At 43.7% G+C, this 18,723-nt stretch overlaps 1 protein-coding gene across 1 annotated transcript in view; it reads left to right on the top strand.

The window, feature by feature from the left end:
• The window catches only part of LOC143292424 (serine/threonine-protein kinase SMG1-like), a 102,276-nt gene that overhangs the window by 26,114 nt on the left and 57,439 nt on the right, over positions 1 to 18,723 (top strand). The window contains exons 24-42 of the mRNA XM_076602692.1: positions 169 to 394; positions 2,307 to 2,446; positions 2,930 to 3,133; positions 3,936 to 4,095; positions 4,705 to 4,828; positions 5,365 to 5,934; positions 6,869 to 7,031; positions 7,876 to 7,936; positions 8,752 to 8,847; positions 10,385 to 10,573; positions 10,972 to 11,107; positions 12,038 to 12,208; positions 12,775 to 12,940; positions 13,294 to 13,513; positions 14,054 to 14,224; positions 15,014 to 15,145; positions 15,665 to 15,759; positions 16,712 to 16,810; positions 17,461 to 17,617. Of these exons, the coding sequence (XP_076458807.1) occupies positions 169 to 394; positions 2,307 to 2,446; positions 2,930 to 3,133; positions 3,936 to 4,095; positions 4,705 to 4,828; positions 5,365 to 5,934; positions 6,869 to 7,031; positions 7,876 to 7,936; positions 8,752 to 8,847; positions 10,385 to 10,573; positions 10,972 to 11,107; positions 12,038 to 12,208; positions 12,775 to 12,940; positions 13,294 to 13,513; positions 14,054 to 14,224; positions 15,014 to 15,145; positions 15,665 to 15,759; positions 16,712 to 16,810; positions 17,461 to 17,617 (3,280 nt within the window). The remainder of the gene's footprint in view (positions 1 to 168; positions 395 to 2,306; positions 2,447 to 2,929; positions 3,134 to 3,935; positions 4,096 to 4,704; positions 4,829 to 5,364; positions 5,935 to 6,868; positions 7,032 to 7,875; positions 7,937 to 8,751; positions 8,848 to 10,384; positions 10,574 to 10,971; positions 11,108 to 12,037; positions 12,209 to 12,774; positions 12,941 to 13,293; positions 13,514 to 14,053; positions 14,225 to 15,013; positions 15,146 to 15,664; positions 15,760 to 16,711; positions 16,811 to 17,460; positions 17,618 to 18,723) is intronic.

Here is an 18,723-nt window from a genome sequence, read left to right as displayed (position 1 = left end):
CAAAAAAACATACCGGTTCAATAGACGCCACCCCATATGCTCCACTTAAAACATGGAAAAAAAAAGGAAATTCAAAATGGGTAAAGGCTTTCCTGTAGGGTATTTGTTAAGTTATTATGCAAATTACCTTAAATCTGTTTTATCACTGGTCATTTGTTGTTTTTTCAGATATGAACAAGCTGCCAAGGAATACCAGTCTGTCTTGAAAAACATGCTGTGCATTGAAGATGGAAGCGAGACCAAAGAGTCCTCAGAATCTGCAGACTCCTCCCCTGAACATCGTCAGCTCAACAAGAAGATATCAGTGGAGAACAGCAGCAAGCAGAGCTCGTCATCTTCATTGTCCAAACAGAACCAGCCTTTACCGACTACTGTCTCCTTCATCACCAATGAGGTATGTAATGCCTTGGTTTGTTTGGCTTTGGTGGGGATGTAGAAAGCTTCCTTCTGACAGAAAAAAAAGAGAAATGAGGACCCCTCAGTCTGTACTCATGTCCCATCCAAAAAGTTAATGAAAGCAAAGTATATTGTTCATTTTATTCTCACTGTGAGCCTGGGAAGTGTTGATTCATGGCTTTTTACTGCCGTCAGGACAGTGAATTCATATTTACTGTCTTGGGTTCGGCATATGATGGCAGGGTCCAGATCTCTCCTTTTACCATTTTAACCTTCCAGAACAGAAGTCAGGAACCAGTTCACACTCAGATGGAACGAGGAAAATCCAGATGTGTCTTTTCCAAAATAAGGTGTCTTTTCCAAGGACTCTACACCCTGCTGAAGCAGGACCTCATTCTCTGATCATTGGTGACCACTGGATCAGAAGTCCAGCACCAGACTGATTTTGCAACAGTACCGCCATCGGTTTATCTTGGCTCTTTTTTCGTGTGTGAATCAGTTTCCCATCTTTAAAAGAACAGAGGTGGTTTTTTTTAGTGAGGGAATCTGGAGGAATGGACGGACATATTTGTAGATAAGAACTGAGAATGTTTGAAACTGTGATATTGCTATTCATTGTAAACTTCTTAATTAATATGTTCTGTTTAGAATTGCAGGACAGTTTCCATGTTTGTTGTTGGTTAGTATAGTGTTGTAACAGACCTGTCAGCAGTACAATTTTGGCATATTTTGAACTCTGTTTTTCAGTCAAATACAGTAATATGGAGCATTAAATTTAAAAAAAAAAATCCACAACAACAAAACAAAACAAAAACAAAAAACCCAACAAAAACCCTGAAAATCAAAAACAAAGAAAATGTGTAAACTTGAATGTGTGTGATTATTTTTAAACCTCTTGTCCCTGTAACATGATGGGATGTGACAGTGAGACTCAGAAAGCACACATACCAGCACGAAAGCACGACAGGTGATGGTTTAGATACTTTAAATCAAAAGTTCCATTATTTTGTCAGTGCATGTTGAGTACCGTAAAGTTCGATCTATAAGCCGCGACTTTTTACCCCAGCTTCAACCTCTGCGGCTTATACAATGATGCGGCTTATTTGCGGATTTTAACGATCCCGGGAGTGTCACGTTCTCGTCTATTCTTAGCTGCTCGTCTATTCTTAGCTGCCCTTCAACTCACCAAAATCGTGATTTCTGTCCATGAATTTTTGGATGAGCTTCAGGATAGTGTGCTAACTGTTCATGTTTTATAAATCAAATCCGCACACGTTAAAGCCTTCAGATCAGCATTCAGTTCTACTCTGCTCAAGCGTACACCCTCATCATGCCGAAAATGCGACGTTATGCCTATGATGCAGCCTTTAAATTGAAGGTGATCGACCTAGCAGACGACAGTGCAAGCGACGAACCAGCAGCGACCTCCACCTTCATGAAGTGAAAGCGAGGTTAAGTCAGTGACAAGATGGCGAAGGAAGCTGTGCTGGTTTTCTTCAACTCGGACACTGAAGACGAAGATTTTAGTGGATTCAGTGAGCAGGATGACCTTATTTTCTTTGTGTTTGTTTATTATTTTTTTGTGGCACTAGCAGTATTTTCGCTTGCTTTTCTTTGTGTTGTTTCTGCTTGTGTTTATTTTATAACCTACAGTATCGACAGCTTTTCTTAGTATCAGTATGTGTTCCGGTACCGGAAATAAGTGCGGCTTATAAACCGGTGCGGCTTGTGTATGTATAAAGTTCAATTTTTTCCAAAATTTAGTGGGTGTGGCTTATATACCAGTGCGCTCAATAGACCGAACTTCACGGTACACATTTTTGTTTTCTAGATGTGTAGAAATAGATTTTAGGGTAAGCAGGTGTGTGGTTGTACAGACAGACAGATGAAGGTAACGTTTGCTTGTACAGGTGGTGGAGATGTACCTGAAGCTGAGTGACTGGAATTCAGTGCTGCAGTGGCAGGAGCAGCTGAACACCTGGCGCTCTGACACGGGACTGACACACCTGCAGTCCTCCTTCCACTGCTCTGTGGACATCAACTACATCAAGTGAGTGACCCTGTGTTGGCTGCCTGTTCATACCCTTGCTGTTTTTTTAGACTGGGGTAAAATCCAGTCATTTGTGGCCAGTCAGTGTTTCACCCTCCTTCCCAGTTAGAAATTGAGGGGTATAATCTGGTGAGGTCAGATGAACCCACAGTCTATGTAGACTAGCCTGGAATGACCCTTTGGGTTAAATTCTGACTGTTCCAAACTGACTCCCACCCAGTTGGATTTAAACCACCACCCTCTCCTCTCATAATGGATTTAGGGGTCATCTTGAAGTCACCATGGTTTTTTTAAAAGTTTGGTCCCGTGAAATTGTGATGGAGAGAATGGACAGGGGATCATTAAGGGAATTAGCAATCAGTTTGGCCTTGAGGATATTATGTTAACCATGCAATGTTTTACAACAGAGTTTCAGATATGAATCAACAATCAGTCTGGCCTCAGGGGCATGACGTTAAACCTTGCACTGTTGTTATGATGCAGGGCGATGGCGTCCTTTGAGGTTGGGGATCTGGAGGCAGTGCGGAGCAGCCTGGAGCTGGTGCCGGGTGGGTCACTGAGCGAGGGCAACAAGGCGGAGCACAGCAACCTGCACCAGTGGTCCCCCCGCACCGAGCTGGCACACATGCAGCGACAGTTCCTCAGGGCCGCCACCCTGCTGGAGGAACAGAGGCAAACCAATCACAGGTGGGTGGAGCAGCATTTTGTTAATATTGGTACGTGTGCTGATGACTCCATGTTTGTAAAGTACTTAGAGCCTGGGCTGGATTGCATGAGGCGATCTTTTCAGCGCAAAGTTTGCTTAGAGTTAAGAATGTTCCTAAATGTTTGGCATTTACTGTGGAGTTGAGAACATGCTTAACGATAAGCAAACATAATGCTGCTGAATTCACTCATGCAACCTACCCCTGGACTCTCGCTGAGGATTTTGGTAGTATGTAAGTACCCATTTCAATCAATCAGTATAGCACCTGTCTTCGGTCAGGCACCGAACTCTTTAGCGCATCAAAGAGTCATTTGCACAACAGGCTGCCTTCCAGGGTAGACAGTCAAGACAGGAAATTTTAAGTGCATTTTTGCGCATTGTATTGAAATTGCTTCAGGTTGCTGAGGGTTTTATGTGAAAAGAGAAGCAGTTCTGTTAAAATAAAGAATAAATGAGATGACAGAAGTAATGTTTTGTTCAAGAAAGATTGTTTATGTGTTTGTGTGGCATTGTGTGTCGCTGAGTGTATGTTCCTTGCTCTGTGTGTGTGGCTGGTATTGTATGTGTTGCTGTATGTGTGTGTGTTCCTTCAGTGTGTATTTGTGTGTGTGTGTGTGTGCATGTGCGTGGGTGTGGGTGTTTTTCAGAAAAGTCATGTGGTTAGGAATTTTGTTTTATATCCCATCACACATGCTGGTCATTGTAGACAATTAGTGAAAGTATTAATTGTCACAGTTGAATATTATAGTTTAACAAATAAGAGAATTATTGTACTTTTGGCAGGGCGGAGGTGATCCGTTTCCTGAATCAGGCAGAGAAGAGTGGAGAGGGACTGTTACGACTGGCCGCCATAGAATGGCCGCCACTGTTGTCAGGGGAACTGTTGACGGAGACCGCTGTTGTGGGAACTCTGCGCAAACAGCTGGAGGACAGGAAGGGAAAGGTGTGTGGATGTGTCTGTGTGTGGGTGTGTGAGTGTGCGTGTGTGTGTATGTATGGTTGGGTGTGTGTTCAGGTGTGTGTGTGTGTGTGTGTGTGTGTGTTTATGCGTGCACGCTCTATGTGTGTGGGTGTGTGGGTGTGCACGTGCGTGCATGTGTGTGTGATGTGACAGGGAGTTACAATCTCTTCATCTGTACTTTTCTCTCATGTTTTATTGCGGTTTGTTGATGTTTTTCCCTTCATTCTTTATTTTTTTCTGTTTTTTTTTTCCCCCAGAGTCTATTAATTATTTTTTTTTTTTTGTTATGAAAATGATTAAAAAATTGAACAGACAACAAATGAATCTACTGCCCAACGGTCCAGGTTTGACAAGTGTCCATTGATGAATATTCACATTTTTAAATTACTGACAGTCTGTTTCAGAAAAAGTTTTTAAGTTGTTTCAGCAGCAGTAGTGAAGAGAGGGAAGAATGGGAGAGAGAAAAATTCCATAGAAATTGGACTTGATTTTGTCTTTTTTGGTGGTTTTTCTCTTACCAGTACTCTGTGCGCTTGTGTACTTCATGCCAGTGTCATTTAGTGACGCTAAAGTCATTGGGAATGGTTGCAGACCTACTTGCTGCCGCTCTCCTCCCGACTGAGGGCACTGGAAGATCAGGACGTGACCAATTACCTGCAGATGCTGAAGCTGATCTCCGTGCAGCTCAATCTCCAGGCCTGCGACAAGAGATCAGGTGATTGAGCTGCTTTTGGGTGCAGTTGACATGGACATTGCTGTCCAAATGACATGACATGGAAGAGAGGAATTGGTGGGGTGGGGGTTTCTCAAGAGAGATGGGGTCATTTAATTATTCCTATTATAGAGAGAGGATAGATGAAGATCAGTATTTGTATTATATCAGAGGGCGCTAGTCAAGAATGCAGAAGGGAGGTAATCTATTTCTGAGAGGTTACCAGCTGTAGTTACTTTATTTTCTTTGCATAGGCAGGTAATAGTTTGCACAGGACAGGAATCAGACCCCTGCACTAGTGGGTCATGGTAAGTATGTTAGATAAACGTAATTGTACGTAGAAAATTTCCTATTTGTATTATATCAGAATTTTAGAGCAGCATTATCATGTTGATAACATGTGAAACAAAGTTTGCTTGTGGATATGGATGAGAAATTCGCTTGAGGAAATTTTGAGATGATATTGAAAGCTGGCCACTGTGATTAACATCATGTTATGAAGTGAAGAGTTCCTTTATAAGAACCTCTTTGTTTTGCAGAGTTGCTGTCCCATCAGAGCAACCTGCAGATCACTGCAGCAACACTGGCTCGGAAACAGACCAACTTCCAGCTGGCCGAGAACTTGCTGACCCACCAGACGCTGTGCCTTCTGTCCCAGCCAGAGGAGGATGGGCGAGCCGGACAGGGTGACCTCCCTTCCCTGATCTCCTCCCTGAAAGGCTGCGACTCGCTGGAGACGCTGGAGGTGATGCGCGTGGAGCGTGAGTCAGCCAAGCTGCTGTACGCCCTGAACCAGCCCCGCAAGGCTCTGGACATCCTCAGCAGCAGTGTGGCGGCCTGCCTCACCTCGGGGAAATCCACCCTGAACGGCGTGGTCAAGCCATCCAGAGCCTCCTGCGGGGAGCTGTGTTCTCGCTCACTCATGACCTTGACCAAGTGGCTGCAGGCCGACAGCAAGCTGCTGGGCAATGTGGGGTCCGAGGCCGTGCGACTGTCCAGTCAGGACTCTGGGCTGGTGGATTCCACAGTGGCCAACGTCAGGCTTCTGCTGGACAGTGAGGCCAGCAGTGTGGCCCAGCAGCGCTGCCGTCTCCTGGCCAGTTTCCCAGGTATGTGAATTACAGGGGATGGGGGGTGATGAATAATTAAATAAGGTTTTGTATCTTGTGTTCAGTTTTTCCTTTTTGATATTCACGCTTGTTTTTGTGTTGTTGTTTGTTTGTTGTTTTTTTATTTGTAAATGTTTAGGACTTACATTCAACATTAGGTGTAAGTGCTCATGATAATAGTAATGCTGATAGATGATTTTACTCACATCCTTTTAAACAAACCCAGAAATATTCCATTTCAAATAGTCTCTGCATTATTAAAGGCTCTCCATTCCGGTTCTGTATTCTTTGGTTCAACATCAGTTTCTTCCATGTGTGTTTGTGCATTTGTGTGTGCGTACATGTGCATTTTTATGTGGTTTTTGTCTGACATGTTCTAATTATAAAGCGCTTTGAGAGGTTTGAGAGCACTATTTAAATTTACTATTACTTATTACTATGTGTTTTTTTCTACATCTATTGAGAGGGAGACAGGTGTTGGGGTTTGAGGAAAATGGAAGAAAAGCACATCTATTATGATATAGTTGTATTCGTACCTTTATTTGTGTCAAAGTGTACATCTTTTTGCACATTCACTGCAACATTCATCCCCTTAGCCACTATTTTATCTCAAAAGGTTATTTGCTAATGAAAGTTCATAAAGTTTAAAAAAAAATTTTTTTTCTATTTTTGGGTGGTGGTGGTGGTGGTTGTGGTGGTGATCATAGAATTCCATGTTCGACTGTAGCTGATGTGTTTTTTTCTGACCCAGTGATTTTAGTTTCTGCATGTAACAAGTGAAAGCTTTTTGTTGATAGCCACTCATGTGGTTGTCAACATTTGATTTGTCTGTACATGTAAGATTTTAGTTGATACCATGTAGAGAATGTAGGCTTTTTCTTTGACAGTCCCTCATGCATTTCTCACGGTGTAATTTTAGTGGTTGCCAATGCAGAGAGTGTAGGGCTGACGGAGACGGGGAGTGTGGCTGAGGGGGAGAGGGTGGTGGGTCGGCTGCTGCACCTGGCCACCATGGAGAGCCCCGGGCTGGCCAAGGCCTGGTTCCTGCTTGCCGGCTGGTGCTACAAGTGGGGCCGCAAGACTGTTGACACTGCCAGGTGTGTGCAGGTGTTGATGCGTTTGGGAAGTAGGGGTTTGTGTTGGGTGGGGGGTGGGGGGGCAGTATGTATGTGGGTAGTATGTGTAGTGTGTGTGTATGCTTGTTTTCTGTGTGTTGTGCTTGTGGTGTGCGTGTTTGTGTGTGTGGTGTGTTTGTGGTGCATGTGTGTGTTGTGTGTATGTGTGCTGGGTGTGGTGTGGCAGGGAGAGAGAGGTTTGTATACAAGAGAGGAAAAAGTGCAAGAACATGTGTTTGTGTGCAGTGTGCTTGTGTGTGTGCGTGTGTGTGTGTTTGTGTTTGTGAGAGAGAGACAGACAAGGAAATGTGGATGTATTCGCAATAAAATTTGAATCACACATGAATGAGAGTATGCAAGAGTCATGGCCCTTGTTAGGTTAATTAGGAGTGGAGTTAAGGTTTTCTGATGTCATACATATGTGTAGACCTGCTGTACATAATATTCATGTTAAAGATTACATTCTATGTGTCAGCATTTGGTGGGTTACGGAAAATAATAAAAGACATACCCAACAAGCACATTCCTGAAAATGGTATGTGATGTGTAAACAATAGGGTAAGAGTGGCCCTACACATTAAAGGCCACTAATACACACAGTGAATGTGGGAGCATTAGACCACTAAGGCAGAAGAAGGAGACTAACAATAGGGTAAGAATGGCCATACACATTAAAGGCCACTAATACACACAGTGAATGTGGGAGCATTAGACCACTAAGGCAGAAGAAGGAGACTTGAATGACATTACAATAAAGTGGAAAATAAGACCCATGTCTCAAGACACCCAGGATGATTGTTGAATGTTTTCTCTCTTATTTTTGCAGTCGAGGCAGTGTGGAATTATCTGCTGAAGAAAAGGCTGCAGTGACTTCAATATTGCCCCCAGTAAGTCCGAATCTTTTTTCTTTCTTTGAGTATACTGTAACACTGTATGTATAGCTAACAGGCATTGCTCTGCTTTGTTGGAAGTTCATGGATTTGAAGGTGAGAGAAGAGGGAGGTTGGATGGTTTGTGTGTCAGTGAATGTTATAAGCATTGTGGAAATGATAGCTAATTGTTGTTAAGCAATAGCTAATTAGAAGAGGAAGATGAATGCCTTTGTTTTTTTAAAATTTTAATCATGTACGTGTGTGAATGTTTGTGGTGTGCACATGCATGTGTGTGTGTGTGTCCAGTATGCAGTAAGCACTATTGTCTTTACTTTGCCTTTTCAGCGTAATTTTCATAAGTTAGTTGGACACTTGTCTTATTATATGTCACATTGTGGAAGGAAAAGTGTTAAAAGTGACACAGTGTGAGTGTGGAAGGAAAAGTGTTAAACCTTTCAGTGGCAAGCCTATTTTATAGTCAGTGACAACTATTTGCCAAGGGATATTTTGGTCATGGAAGGTCATGATTTGATAAAAAAAAAAAAATTCTATTATGCAAGCATCTAAAAGAAATTACCTTTCACCAATATTTTTCTCAAAGGAAAATGAGCGCATTATCCAGTCATGACTGTTTCACGTGAATTTAATGATTTTGCAATAGGAAAATTCTTTCAATGACATGGACGGAAAATATCGTCATGGTGCACTTTTCACACACCAGAAGGGGACGGAAATTTCTGTCCTGGAGCATTGAAGGCGTTAATGCAATATGTTGGTGTGGGTGTGTAAGGAAAGGCGTCAAAGTGACATGGTGATGTGGATGTGTTCAGCGGACGAGGCCAGAGGACATGGAGCGTGTGATGGAGATCTTGAGCCAGGTCCATGATCTGGACACCACTGAAGAGGACATCAGTGACCAGGACCAGGTGGGTAACTGTGGACCTGTTCTGCTGGCTGTCTCCTCCTCCTCCACTACTGCTTCTCTTTCCCCTCACTGTTGGATTTTTCTTCTTCTTTTTTTTTTTTTTCCTCATCGTGTCTTCTGGTTTCTTGTGACTGTGGTTTTTGTGTGTCAGACTGGAATGTTTTAGTTTTATTTTCTGATGTATGGTCATTCATTGATGGTTGTAATTTTGGGGGATTGAAAATGACCAGTTTTTGGGAGTTAGAAAACATTTTGTATTTGATAGTTTTTCATTGATGACTAGAATTCATTGATGCCTTTTGACTTTATTTTCTGCCTGATTTGACAGTATGCTTTATTAAAAGGAGGCTTCTCTTTTTGAATGTGTTATGAATTCTGCAGGCTACTGCTGTGGTTTTTCCATATGAACTACAGAGATAATTTATAAGCATGGAACCTCATGCACATATATATTTCTTTACAGGTAATCAGTATTTCTGTTCTCCTCCAAGCCTTTCTTTGTTTTCATCAGAACATTATTTAGTAACACAGACGATGCAATGACCTACTGGTGCAGACTCTGGCAGGGGTCTGAATTCCTTTACTGTGTCAACTACTACTCCAGGTATGAGTTAACTCGTACCATGAGTACTTCTCCTGTGGACCAGGTACAAGTATTCTGGTACTGGATTTGTTTATTCTTGCTTGGTGCAGCTGGCGTTCTAAACTGAACCATTAACAGATTCTGGAAGTTTGAAAAGGAAGCTATGTTCAACAGATTCAGTCAACAGTTCCCCATCGATTTTCCCTGTTTTAGTAAACCACCCTACTTGTACTACAGTAGTCTCATGTAGAGCTGGTCCAGGGGAGTTGTAGTGGGCATGTAGCTCTGGGGTAGAATGGGTTAAAGGGTTCAGTAGATTCATTTAACAGTTCCCCATCGATTTTCCCTGTTTTAGTAAACCACCCTACTTGTACTACAGTAGTCCAGGTGAGTTATAGTGGGCATGTAGCTGTGGGGTAGAATGGGTTAAAGGGTTCAGCAGATTCATTCAACAGTTCCCCGTTGATTTTCACTGTTTTAGTAAAACCGCCCTACATTTAATTGCAGTGGTCTCATGTAGTGCTGGTCCAGGGGAGTTGTAGCAGGCATGTAGTTGTGGGGTGTGACGGGCGCAATAGCCGAGTGGTTAAAGCGTTGGACTGTCAATCTGAGGGTCCCGTGTTCGAATCATGGTGACGGCGCCTGGTGGGTAAAGGGTGGAGATTTTTACGATCTCCCAGGTCAACATATGTGCAGACCTGCTAGTGCCTGAACCCCCTTCGTGTGTATATGCAAGCAGAATATCAAATACGCACGTTAAAGATCCTGTAATCCATGTCAGCGTTCGGTGGGTTATGGAAACGAGAACATACCCAGCATGCACACCCCCGAAAACGGAGTATGGCTGCCTACATGGCAGAGTAAAAACGGTCATACACGTAAAAGCCCACTCGTGTTCATACGAGTGAACGCAGAAGTTGTGGGGTGGAATGAGTGAAAGGGTATGGCTGTGCAGAGCCTGTACGATGACGGCACGGAGACGACCCGGCGCCAGCTGTTGCTGGGCTGTGAGGCGCTGCAGTTGGCAGGGGACCAATGTGTGGAGCAGCTCCTGGATGTGTGGAAGGGGGTGGTGAAGAGGGTCTACCACCTCTACCAGCTCTCTGCTAGTGCCTATTTCATTTTCCTGCAACTCAACGACCAGGTTAGGGGCTGTGTGTGTGTGTGTGTAATTGAGAGTGTGTGAATTTGTTGAGACAGCTGTGGTAATAATTATCCACTTAGACTTATCAGTGTTGTGTGGGTGTATGTGTGCACGTCTTTGTCAGTTTGTATCAGTTTTACGCTATGATACTTCAATGCACATGGCAAGAAACATCATGCTATAGACTCACAGCTAATGCAGAACAGTATGAGACAGCTGAGGTCAAATCAGTACTACGTTATATATAAATTGATATTTGAGTTCAGTACAGACAGCGCAGAAACATGTATTGAAACTCAAGAAGGAAGGGGGAAGGAGGGAAGAAAATAGATGGTGTGAAGAGGACTGGGAGGAAGACAGATATAGCCGTGTTACACATAATTCATCTGTGTGCCCAGAGCAAAGAAGAGGAGAATGAGGACGGCAACATCATCGCCACATTGCGGTTGCTGCGACTGCTGGTGAAACATGCCTGGGAACTACAGACAGTGCTGGAAACTGGACTGGCTGACACACCCACTGCTCCTTGGAAAGGTAGGCAGCAGTGCTTGATCTCCTACTTTTCTCCTCTTGGTGACTTGGTTCTGGCAAGGTCTTCTTCTAAACTTTCCTTGCATGGCTCATTAATATCACATACTGAGGCCAGTGTGGTTTACTGTTTGCCTGTCTGGTAGAATATATTGTATGTTATTACTTATATTGTCACAACAGATTTGTGTGAGATATGGGATGCTCTCGCTGGGTAGAACATGTCGCCACTGTGCAGCACCTTATTAAAATTTTTTTTATGTCTGGAAATGTATTTGTTTTACTTTCAAAGTGAATTTTTATACAGAATTTATGCCAGGGACAATTCTGCCATGGGTTCTTTTACATGGGCTAAGTGCTTGCTGCACATGGGACTGGAGTCCTCATATTAGGCTCTCGGCTTCTTTCCCCATTGACATTCTGAGATACTTCAGGCTTAAGTTGCTGGTCTCTTTGTTGTTATTGTTCAGTGGAAAGATGGAGGTGATTGAGAATAACTGGTGAGTGAGTCACATCTGCAAGACAGCTTCCACTCTGGCTCAGTTTGTTGTTAAATACATTTCTCTTTGCCTTTAGTGGTAGGTCCAGGCACGAGTTTGGGGGGTTGGGAGGAGCTCTTGTTTCTCGAAGTGGGCTTCACCCTGTTATAAAAGGGGTGTTATGTAATGGGTGTGGGGAACTTCCACTTCGCACTTTGTCTTCAGTGTTCTTCTCCCGCTGCTGTTGAGGTGGTTCCTTTAAATTGTACAACTACATGGATGTGGAGGACATGCTGCGTGAGTGGTTCCTATGTGTGCGATGTTGAGTAGACTGAGAAAGAAGACGAGGAGTCTTGCCATCATGGTTTTGCAGGTTTCTGTCCTATGTTACATACTGTTTTGATGTGCCACCCAAACAGTGCTGCTTCTTACATGCTGGCTTTTGTTTTCATGGCAGGCATCATCCCCCAGCTGTTTGCCCGGCTGAGCCACCCTGAGAACTACGTGCGGCGGAGTGTGTCAGAGTTGCTGTGCAGGGTGGCCCAGGATGCCCCTCACCTGATTGTGTACCCGGCTATTGTGGGCAGCACCTCGGGCAAGGTGTACAACAAAGTGACAGAGGAGAGCAGTAAGTGGGGGAGACAGGGAACGGTCAGGGGAAGGGCTGTACTGGGAGGATGAGGTTGTTCTGTCCATCAGAACAGGGTGGTGACTGGGACAGAAGGAAAATGGGATGGGCAGGAGGGTTGGGAGGAATCAGCATTCAACAAAGCAAATGGTTACTGTCTAGAGAAAAAAAAAAGACTACAGGACACTGATATCTTGCAGAGTCTGACACAATACTTCTCCTACCTTTGAAGATTCAGCTGGTGTAAATGCAGAATACTTAAGTTATGAGTAAAGGAAATCGAAAAAAGCTTATTGCTTGTTTCACCTGTCTTGTTATGTACTTCAATATATTATTAAACACACAATGCCAGCTGCTCAGATCTGATAGGAACATTTCCATCTTCAACATTCTTGCACAGATTTCTGTCTTGTATGTTGGCATCTCTGACAAAATGAGAACAATTAGTTAGAGAAAGAGTGATATTCAGAAAAACAAAGAAACGGGGATAGGGGTCGAGACAGACAGGCAGATTAATGGTTTTGCTGTGTGTGTGTGTGTGTGTGTGTGTGTGTGTGTGTGTGCAGAGATTCTGAGCAACTACCTCTCAGAGGAGGAGATGGAGGGAGAAGGTGAAGGAATGGATGGAGAAGAGGATGATGAAGATGATGACAATGGAGACGACAGCACAACCTCTATGTTGCAGTCCTGCTTGGCGTCTGTTGTCGACACATTGTCTCAGCATAATCCCAGGTATGGCTGTTACCACATTGGTGTCTGTATTTTAGTTTGTATGTCTCTGTAAAAGTGTTGTGTGTGTTAAATTAACAGTACTGTCTGACATTGGAGCAGTGAGTTGGACCATGGAAGATAGTCACACACATTAACACACAGACATACAAGCTTATGTATGTATTTATATAAATGGGCTTGTGCACACACACACACACACACACACACACACACACACAACATCACAGCATTAACTCAAGCACTCTTATATATGCTCATGTACACACACAACAACAACTCACTCTTTTATACACACACGTTGACATGCAGCGACACATGCAGCCAACCACCATTGTGTGATGTCCACTGTGCAGAATGATCAGCGAGGTGGAGGGCATGGTGATGGAGCTGCGCAGAGTCACCTTGCTGTGGGAGGAGCTGTGGCTGGGCACCCTGACCCAGCACCACTCAGACGTCCAGAGACACCTCAACCAGCTGGAGACAGAGATCCGCAAGGTCAACCTCAACCAGGGCCTCAACCGCCAGGAAAAGACCGCCATCATCCGGGAGAAGCATCGCACCATCCTCAAGCCTGTGAGTTCATCACCACCCCTGTCCTTGTTAGGAACCTGGGTGATGGGGTGGGGAGTGGGGGGGGGGTGGCGGGCATGGGTGTGTGGGGGCTTGAGGTCAAAAGTTGGTGACTGGGGCCACCTGTGTATGTGCATGTTCACATCTGGTGACGTGGTCATTTCGTTTGTTGATATAAGAAACCTGTGGAAATGTATGCATAGCTGTTAGATGTAAGATATGAATGTTTAATCCCATGACTTCTGAACTTTGATGAGATGAGATCAGTGTGCAGCATGAGTTTTGAGTGCAGTTACTGCTGTCTGTGTACCTGACAATGGTGTGATTGATTTTGCTGAACAAAAGTAATGCAATCTCGAGAGGAAGAAGACCATAGAAAGAATGTTGACCACCTTCATGATCTGTAAGCTCTGTCTCGTCTCAGTGACGTGACAGCCTTTCACTAACAAGCGTACTTATCAGCGGCAGTGAAAGGGTTAGACCACTTTGAAAGATGAAAAAGTATGTGGACAGTGAAAAAAAAAAAAATCTTCTGCGTTTCAGACTGTGTACACGATGGAGCGGCTGCATGAGATCACCTCCCAGGCCCCAGAGACTCCCCACGAGGCCTGGTTCCAGGCCACATACGGGGAGATGATTCAGAATGCCTTGGACAGGCTGAAGAACCCTTCCAACCCCAGCCACCCCCACGCCAGCTGGCACCTCTTCAAACAGGTGGGGTGCATGCAGTGACAGCTGGGATGGTGAGAAGTGCAGTGAACGCACTTGTCAGATAACATGGAGTATATTTCAGTTCTGATAACAGTATTGCCGGTAATTTTTGTCATTTACTGGGTGGTTTTGTATGAAAATGGTTCAGGTGAAGAATGAAAGAACTTAGAAAAACAAGAACTGAAAAGATACTGCACCCAGCTGGGTGGGTGGGGGTGTGACAGCAGGAACATAAATTCTGAAAGGAACAAAGTGATACATTTTGACACTGTGGTCTCATACAGGTTAAACACAACATACAAAGATAACTGGAGCACTTAGCTGTTCAAGAAAATGATTGATGAATGTATTGAAACAAGAACGCCAGAGAATCGACAGACAGGCAGAAAATAAGAAAAAAACTTAGCCGTATGAAGAGCACAGGAACAGGAGTCATGATGGCTGCCGGAAAAAGAGGGCGCTAGCTAGTGGGACAAAGGGGAGGTTACCTACTTCCGGGAGGTTATCGGCCGTAGTTGCTTTCGTTTTCTCTGCATAGGCGGATAGTAGTTTGCACAGGACAGGAATGTCAGACCCCTGCCGGAGTCTGTACTAGTTGGGTCATGGTAAGTATGTTATTTAAACGTAATTTTAGATAGAAAATTTCCTTTGTTTTGTTTCTTTAGATGTGACTGTCAGTTTCTGTGGGCGCTGCATAATGGACTGAGTGGTTCTAACTAGTTGGGTGCCATTGTGGATGGAGTGGTTCTGTACAGCAGAGTGTCATCGTACTTTTTTTTTTTTTTTGTCCAGGTGTACATCAGTCTGCAGCAGAGGGCAAGTAAGCGTGGCAGCCTTCAGCTGAAGATTGATGAGATCAGCCCCCGTCTGGCTGCTCTGTCCAAATCCCTCATACCTATGCCTGGTATTGGACTGCCTGGACAGGTCAGGATCTGTGTGTGTTGTGTGTTGTGTGTGTGTGTGTGTGTGTGAGAGAGAGAGAGAGAGAGTGTGAGTGTGTATACACAAGTGTGTGCATTTTTCAGAGGACTCCATGTACATTGCTTCCGTAATGCCCTGTGACAAACTTCTGAACATGTTTTGTACATGTAACATTCCTTTTGCCATTTTCTCTCTCTCTCTTTTTTTGGAAGTGTAGTGGTTTGTTGCCAACAGTTCAATTCTAATAATGGATACTTAAATGTAGCACTGTATTGTTTTGTAGAAGTTGTTACTAAAAAGATGATAGTATTTGTGGGAGTGTGGTAACAAACCTGGATTCTAAATATTCACAGAGCTCACAAAGTGCATGATCATGAAAATTCAGAAAAGCTCCTTGAGTGACAGGGATGATGCATGTCTGTTTTGTTTGAATGTCTGGGTGTGAAAAGTATGACTCAGCTTTTCCATTCCGTCTGTGCATGGGTACTGAGTAACTAACATACCTCAACCAAATGTTTTCAGATGGTGACAATACAGAAGGTGTGCAACACTGTACAAATTCTTCCCACCAAGACCAAGCCAAAGAAAATGGTCTTCATTGGTTCTGATGGCAAGAGGTGAGGACATTAAACATGTCAGCCTGTTCACCAGATCATTTCCTATAAAATCCTCAGAACTGGTTTCGTTAATATGGTGATTAGTAGATCTTAGGTATGATTGATATTTGTTGGGGAAAAAGATGAAAATATCGTTGATACATTGAATACATCGTTCTTAACTTGAGCAGTGATTAATTCCTTAGCATCAATGGCACCACTGACCTGAGTATAGGGTAACGTACCCCTAGAAGTTGCCGGAGAAGGTGCAGGAGGTGGTGGAGGTCTGGAGTCGACCGGAGGGAGCGAAGGAAGTGGAGGAGGCGGCGGGTTGGCGTTGTTCAGAGGGCCAGAAGTAGAGGGCCCAGAGTGTTCGCGAATCGATTGTGATCACGCCTTAATTTTGGCCCGATCTCCCAATCGAACCATATAATTATGTGACCTGGTTGAAGACAAAATTTGACAAAAAAACAAGAACGCCAGAGAATCAACAGACAGACAGAAAATACAAAAAAACTTAGCTGTATGAAGAGCACAGGAACAGGAGTCATAATGGCTGCTGGAAAAAGAGGGCGCTAGCCAGCGGGACAAAGGGGAGGTTACCTACTTCCGGAGGTTATCGGCCGTAGTTTCGTTTTCTCCGCATAGGCGGATAGTAGTTTGCACAGAACAGGAATGTCAGACCCCTGCTGGAGTCTGCACTAGTTGGGTCATGGTAAGTATGTTATTTAAACGTAATTTTAGATAGAAAATTTCCTATTAATTCCTTTGCCATGAATTAACACAGAATGATGTTAAGCTTTCACACCTGCATTGAAGCTTCATTTTATTTCATGAAATTGGAAACATTGATTGAACTGTGAATCATAATAAGAGAGACTCTTGTAGCAGCCATGTCCGGACCTAACAACCTTATGAACCGTGGGAAATGAGACCACACTGATGAATATTACCAATGCGTCTGTGTCTGCAGGCACCCCTACCTGTTCAAGGGGCTGGAAGATCTTCACTTGGATGAGAGAATCATGCAGTTCCTGTCCATTGTCAACAACATGTTTGTCAGTGCAAGCAGGTCAGTGTTAACATTTGCTTCTAGTGTTAAGCTTTGTGTACGTGAGCGTGTGTGTGTGTGTGTGTGTGTGTGTGTGGTGTTTTATCAAAAAGGATTTTGCTGTCTCTGTGTCTGTGCACAGTTAAAGAATAATTAGAATAGAATCTGCGATATTCTCACTCATAGTTATTCATCCTAACCTCACTCTTCTCCTTGGCCCTTTGTCATATCTCCAGAACTTCATATATCAAGATAAAGATCAAATAATTCTGTCTTGCTTGTTTATTACCTACATGTTAAGAGGTTGCGTGTTTAAAGTGTTGGGTGTTGGAGCTGGGTAGAAACTGAGAATTATTCAGTGTTGTGTGGAAATTGGAGTCTTGAACTTTGTATGTTGTAGTTGGTAAACACTGCTTTTGTTTGTTGATGTTGCTGCGACAAATGTTCAGCCATTTATTGTCAGAAAGAATAAATGAAAGCAATGAAACTGAATTCTCATATGCAGGGTGTGTGTGAAGGTATGTGGGTATGAATGTGTGTGCACACACAACTGCTTGTAAGATCACCCGCACAATTGATCCATGAGACTGAATGAATATACTTGACTCTCAAGACAGGGAGTGTTAACACAGAATAGTCCAGCCCTAACTGATGGTGTTTGGGTTGTGCAGAGGCCAGGGGAAGCGCATGGAGTACCGTGCCCGCCACTACTCTGTGACCCCGCTTGGCCCACGCTCTGGTCTGATCCAGTGGGTGGAAGGGGCCACTCCGCTCTTCAGCCTCTACAAGAAGTGGCAGCAAAGAGAGGCCTATGCCCAGACTCTGAAGGTGAGTTAAGCTTCCCTCACTGACTGGTTACATATGTTCACACACATGGACGGGGGCTTGCATGCTTGGTGAGAAAAACAAGGTGTTTTGAGGTGTTGCAATTCTGTGGATTGTTTCTGTTTATCTGTTTCTTGTCTTCAGAAATGTTCAGGTCGTGATCATTAGCTGTTCTGTTTATCTAAATCTTTGCAACTGTAAACACACAACACCCACCCACAGACATATGCGCGCGCATGCATACACACACACACACACACACACACACACACACACACACAAATGCACACACACATCACACTCACTCTCACTGGCTCTCACTCATTATTCAGGAAGGGGTATATTTACATGTTCATACATTCAAAGGCATAAATCTCTCTCTGTCTTTCTGTCTCTCTCTGTCTGTCTCTGTCTGTCTGTCTGTCTGTCTGTCTGTCTCTCAGTTCAGGAAGAAGTAAATTCACAAGTTCATAGTCATACATTCTAAGATATAAATCTACCAGTGAGTTGCAAATCAGACATAGGAAATGCAAAGTCATAATATGTTTCTCCAACCCCACCCACCTTCACTGTCTTTCCACATGTCATATGTCTCTTGAGGAAGACCAGCTCAAAACTCACTCTCCAATTGACAGACTCAGTCCATTCCAACCAAATGCAACATTATTATACCCATGAGATTTTATCTTAGTTCAGCTTGATCCTTTTCTACTTGACCTTTAGCTAACAACTACTATTTTGGTTTTAGTTCACCGAGTGCAACACAACCATGTGTCAATATACCCATGTGATTTTATCTTTGTTCCACCAGATCCTTCACTAACCTCTCTAAGCTCAGTCTCACACTATTCTAATAACCTTTCTGTATCTTAGTTGTTACCTCACCCTTGTATGATAGTCAGACATGACCGTCTATGACCATCAGAACAGCAGGGGAGGCAGGTGCTGTCTGGTATATCTAGAATTGAGGCAAGTGCTGTCCGGTATATCTAGAATTTGATCATAGTGGAGAGTGTCTTGCCCTGGTTATATCCCAACTGACGGGCGCAGTAGCCGAGTGGTTAAAGCATTGGACTTCCAATCTGAGGGTCCTGTGTTCGAATCTCGGT

This window comes from Babylonia areolata, chromosome 18 (assembly GCF_041734735.1).
Source record: "Babylonia areolata isolate BAREFJ2019XMU chromosome 18, ASM4173473v1, whole genome shotgun sequence".
NCBI lineage: Eukaryota > Metazoa > Mollusca > Gastropoda > Neogastropoda > Buccinidae > Babylonia > Babylonia areolata.
This window is presented reverse-complemented; position numbering and strand designations above follow the sequence as displayed.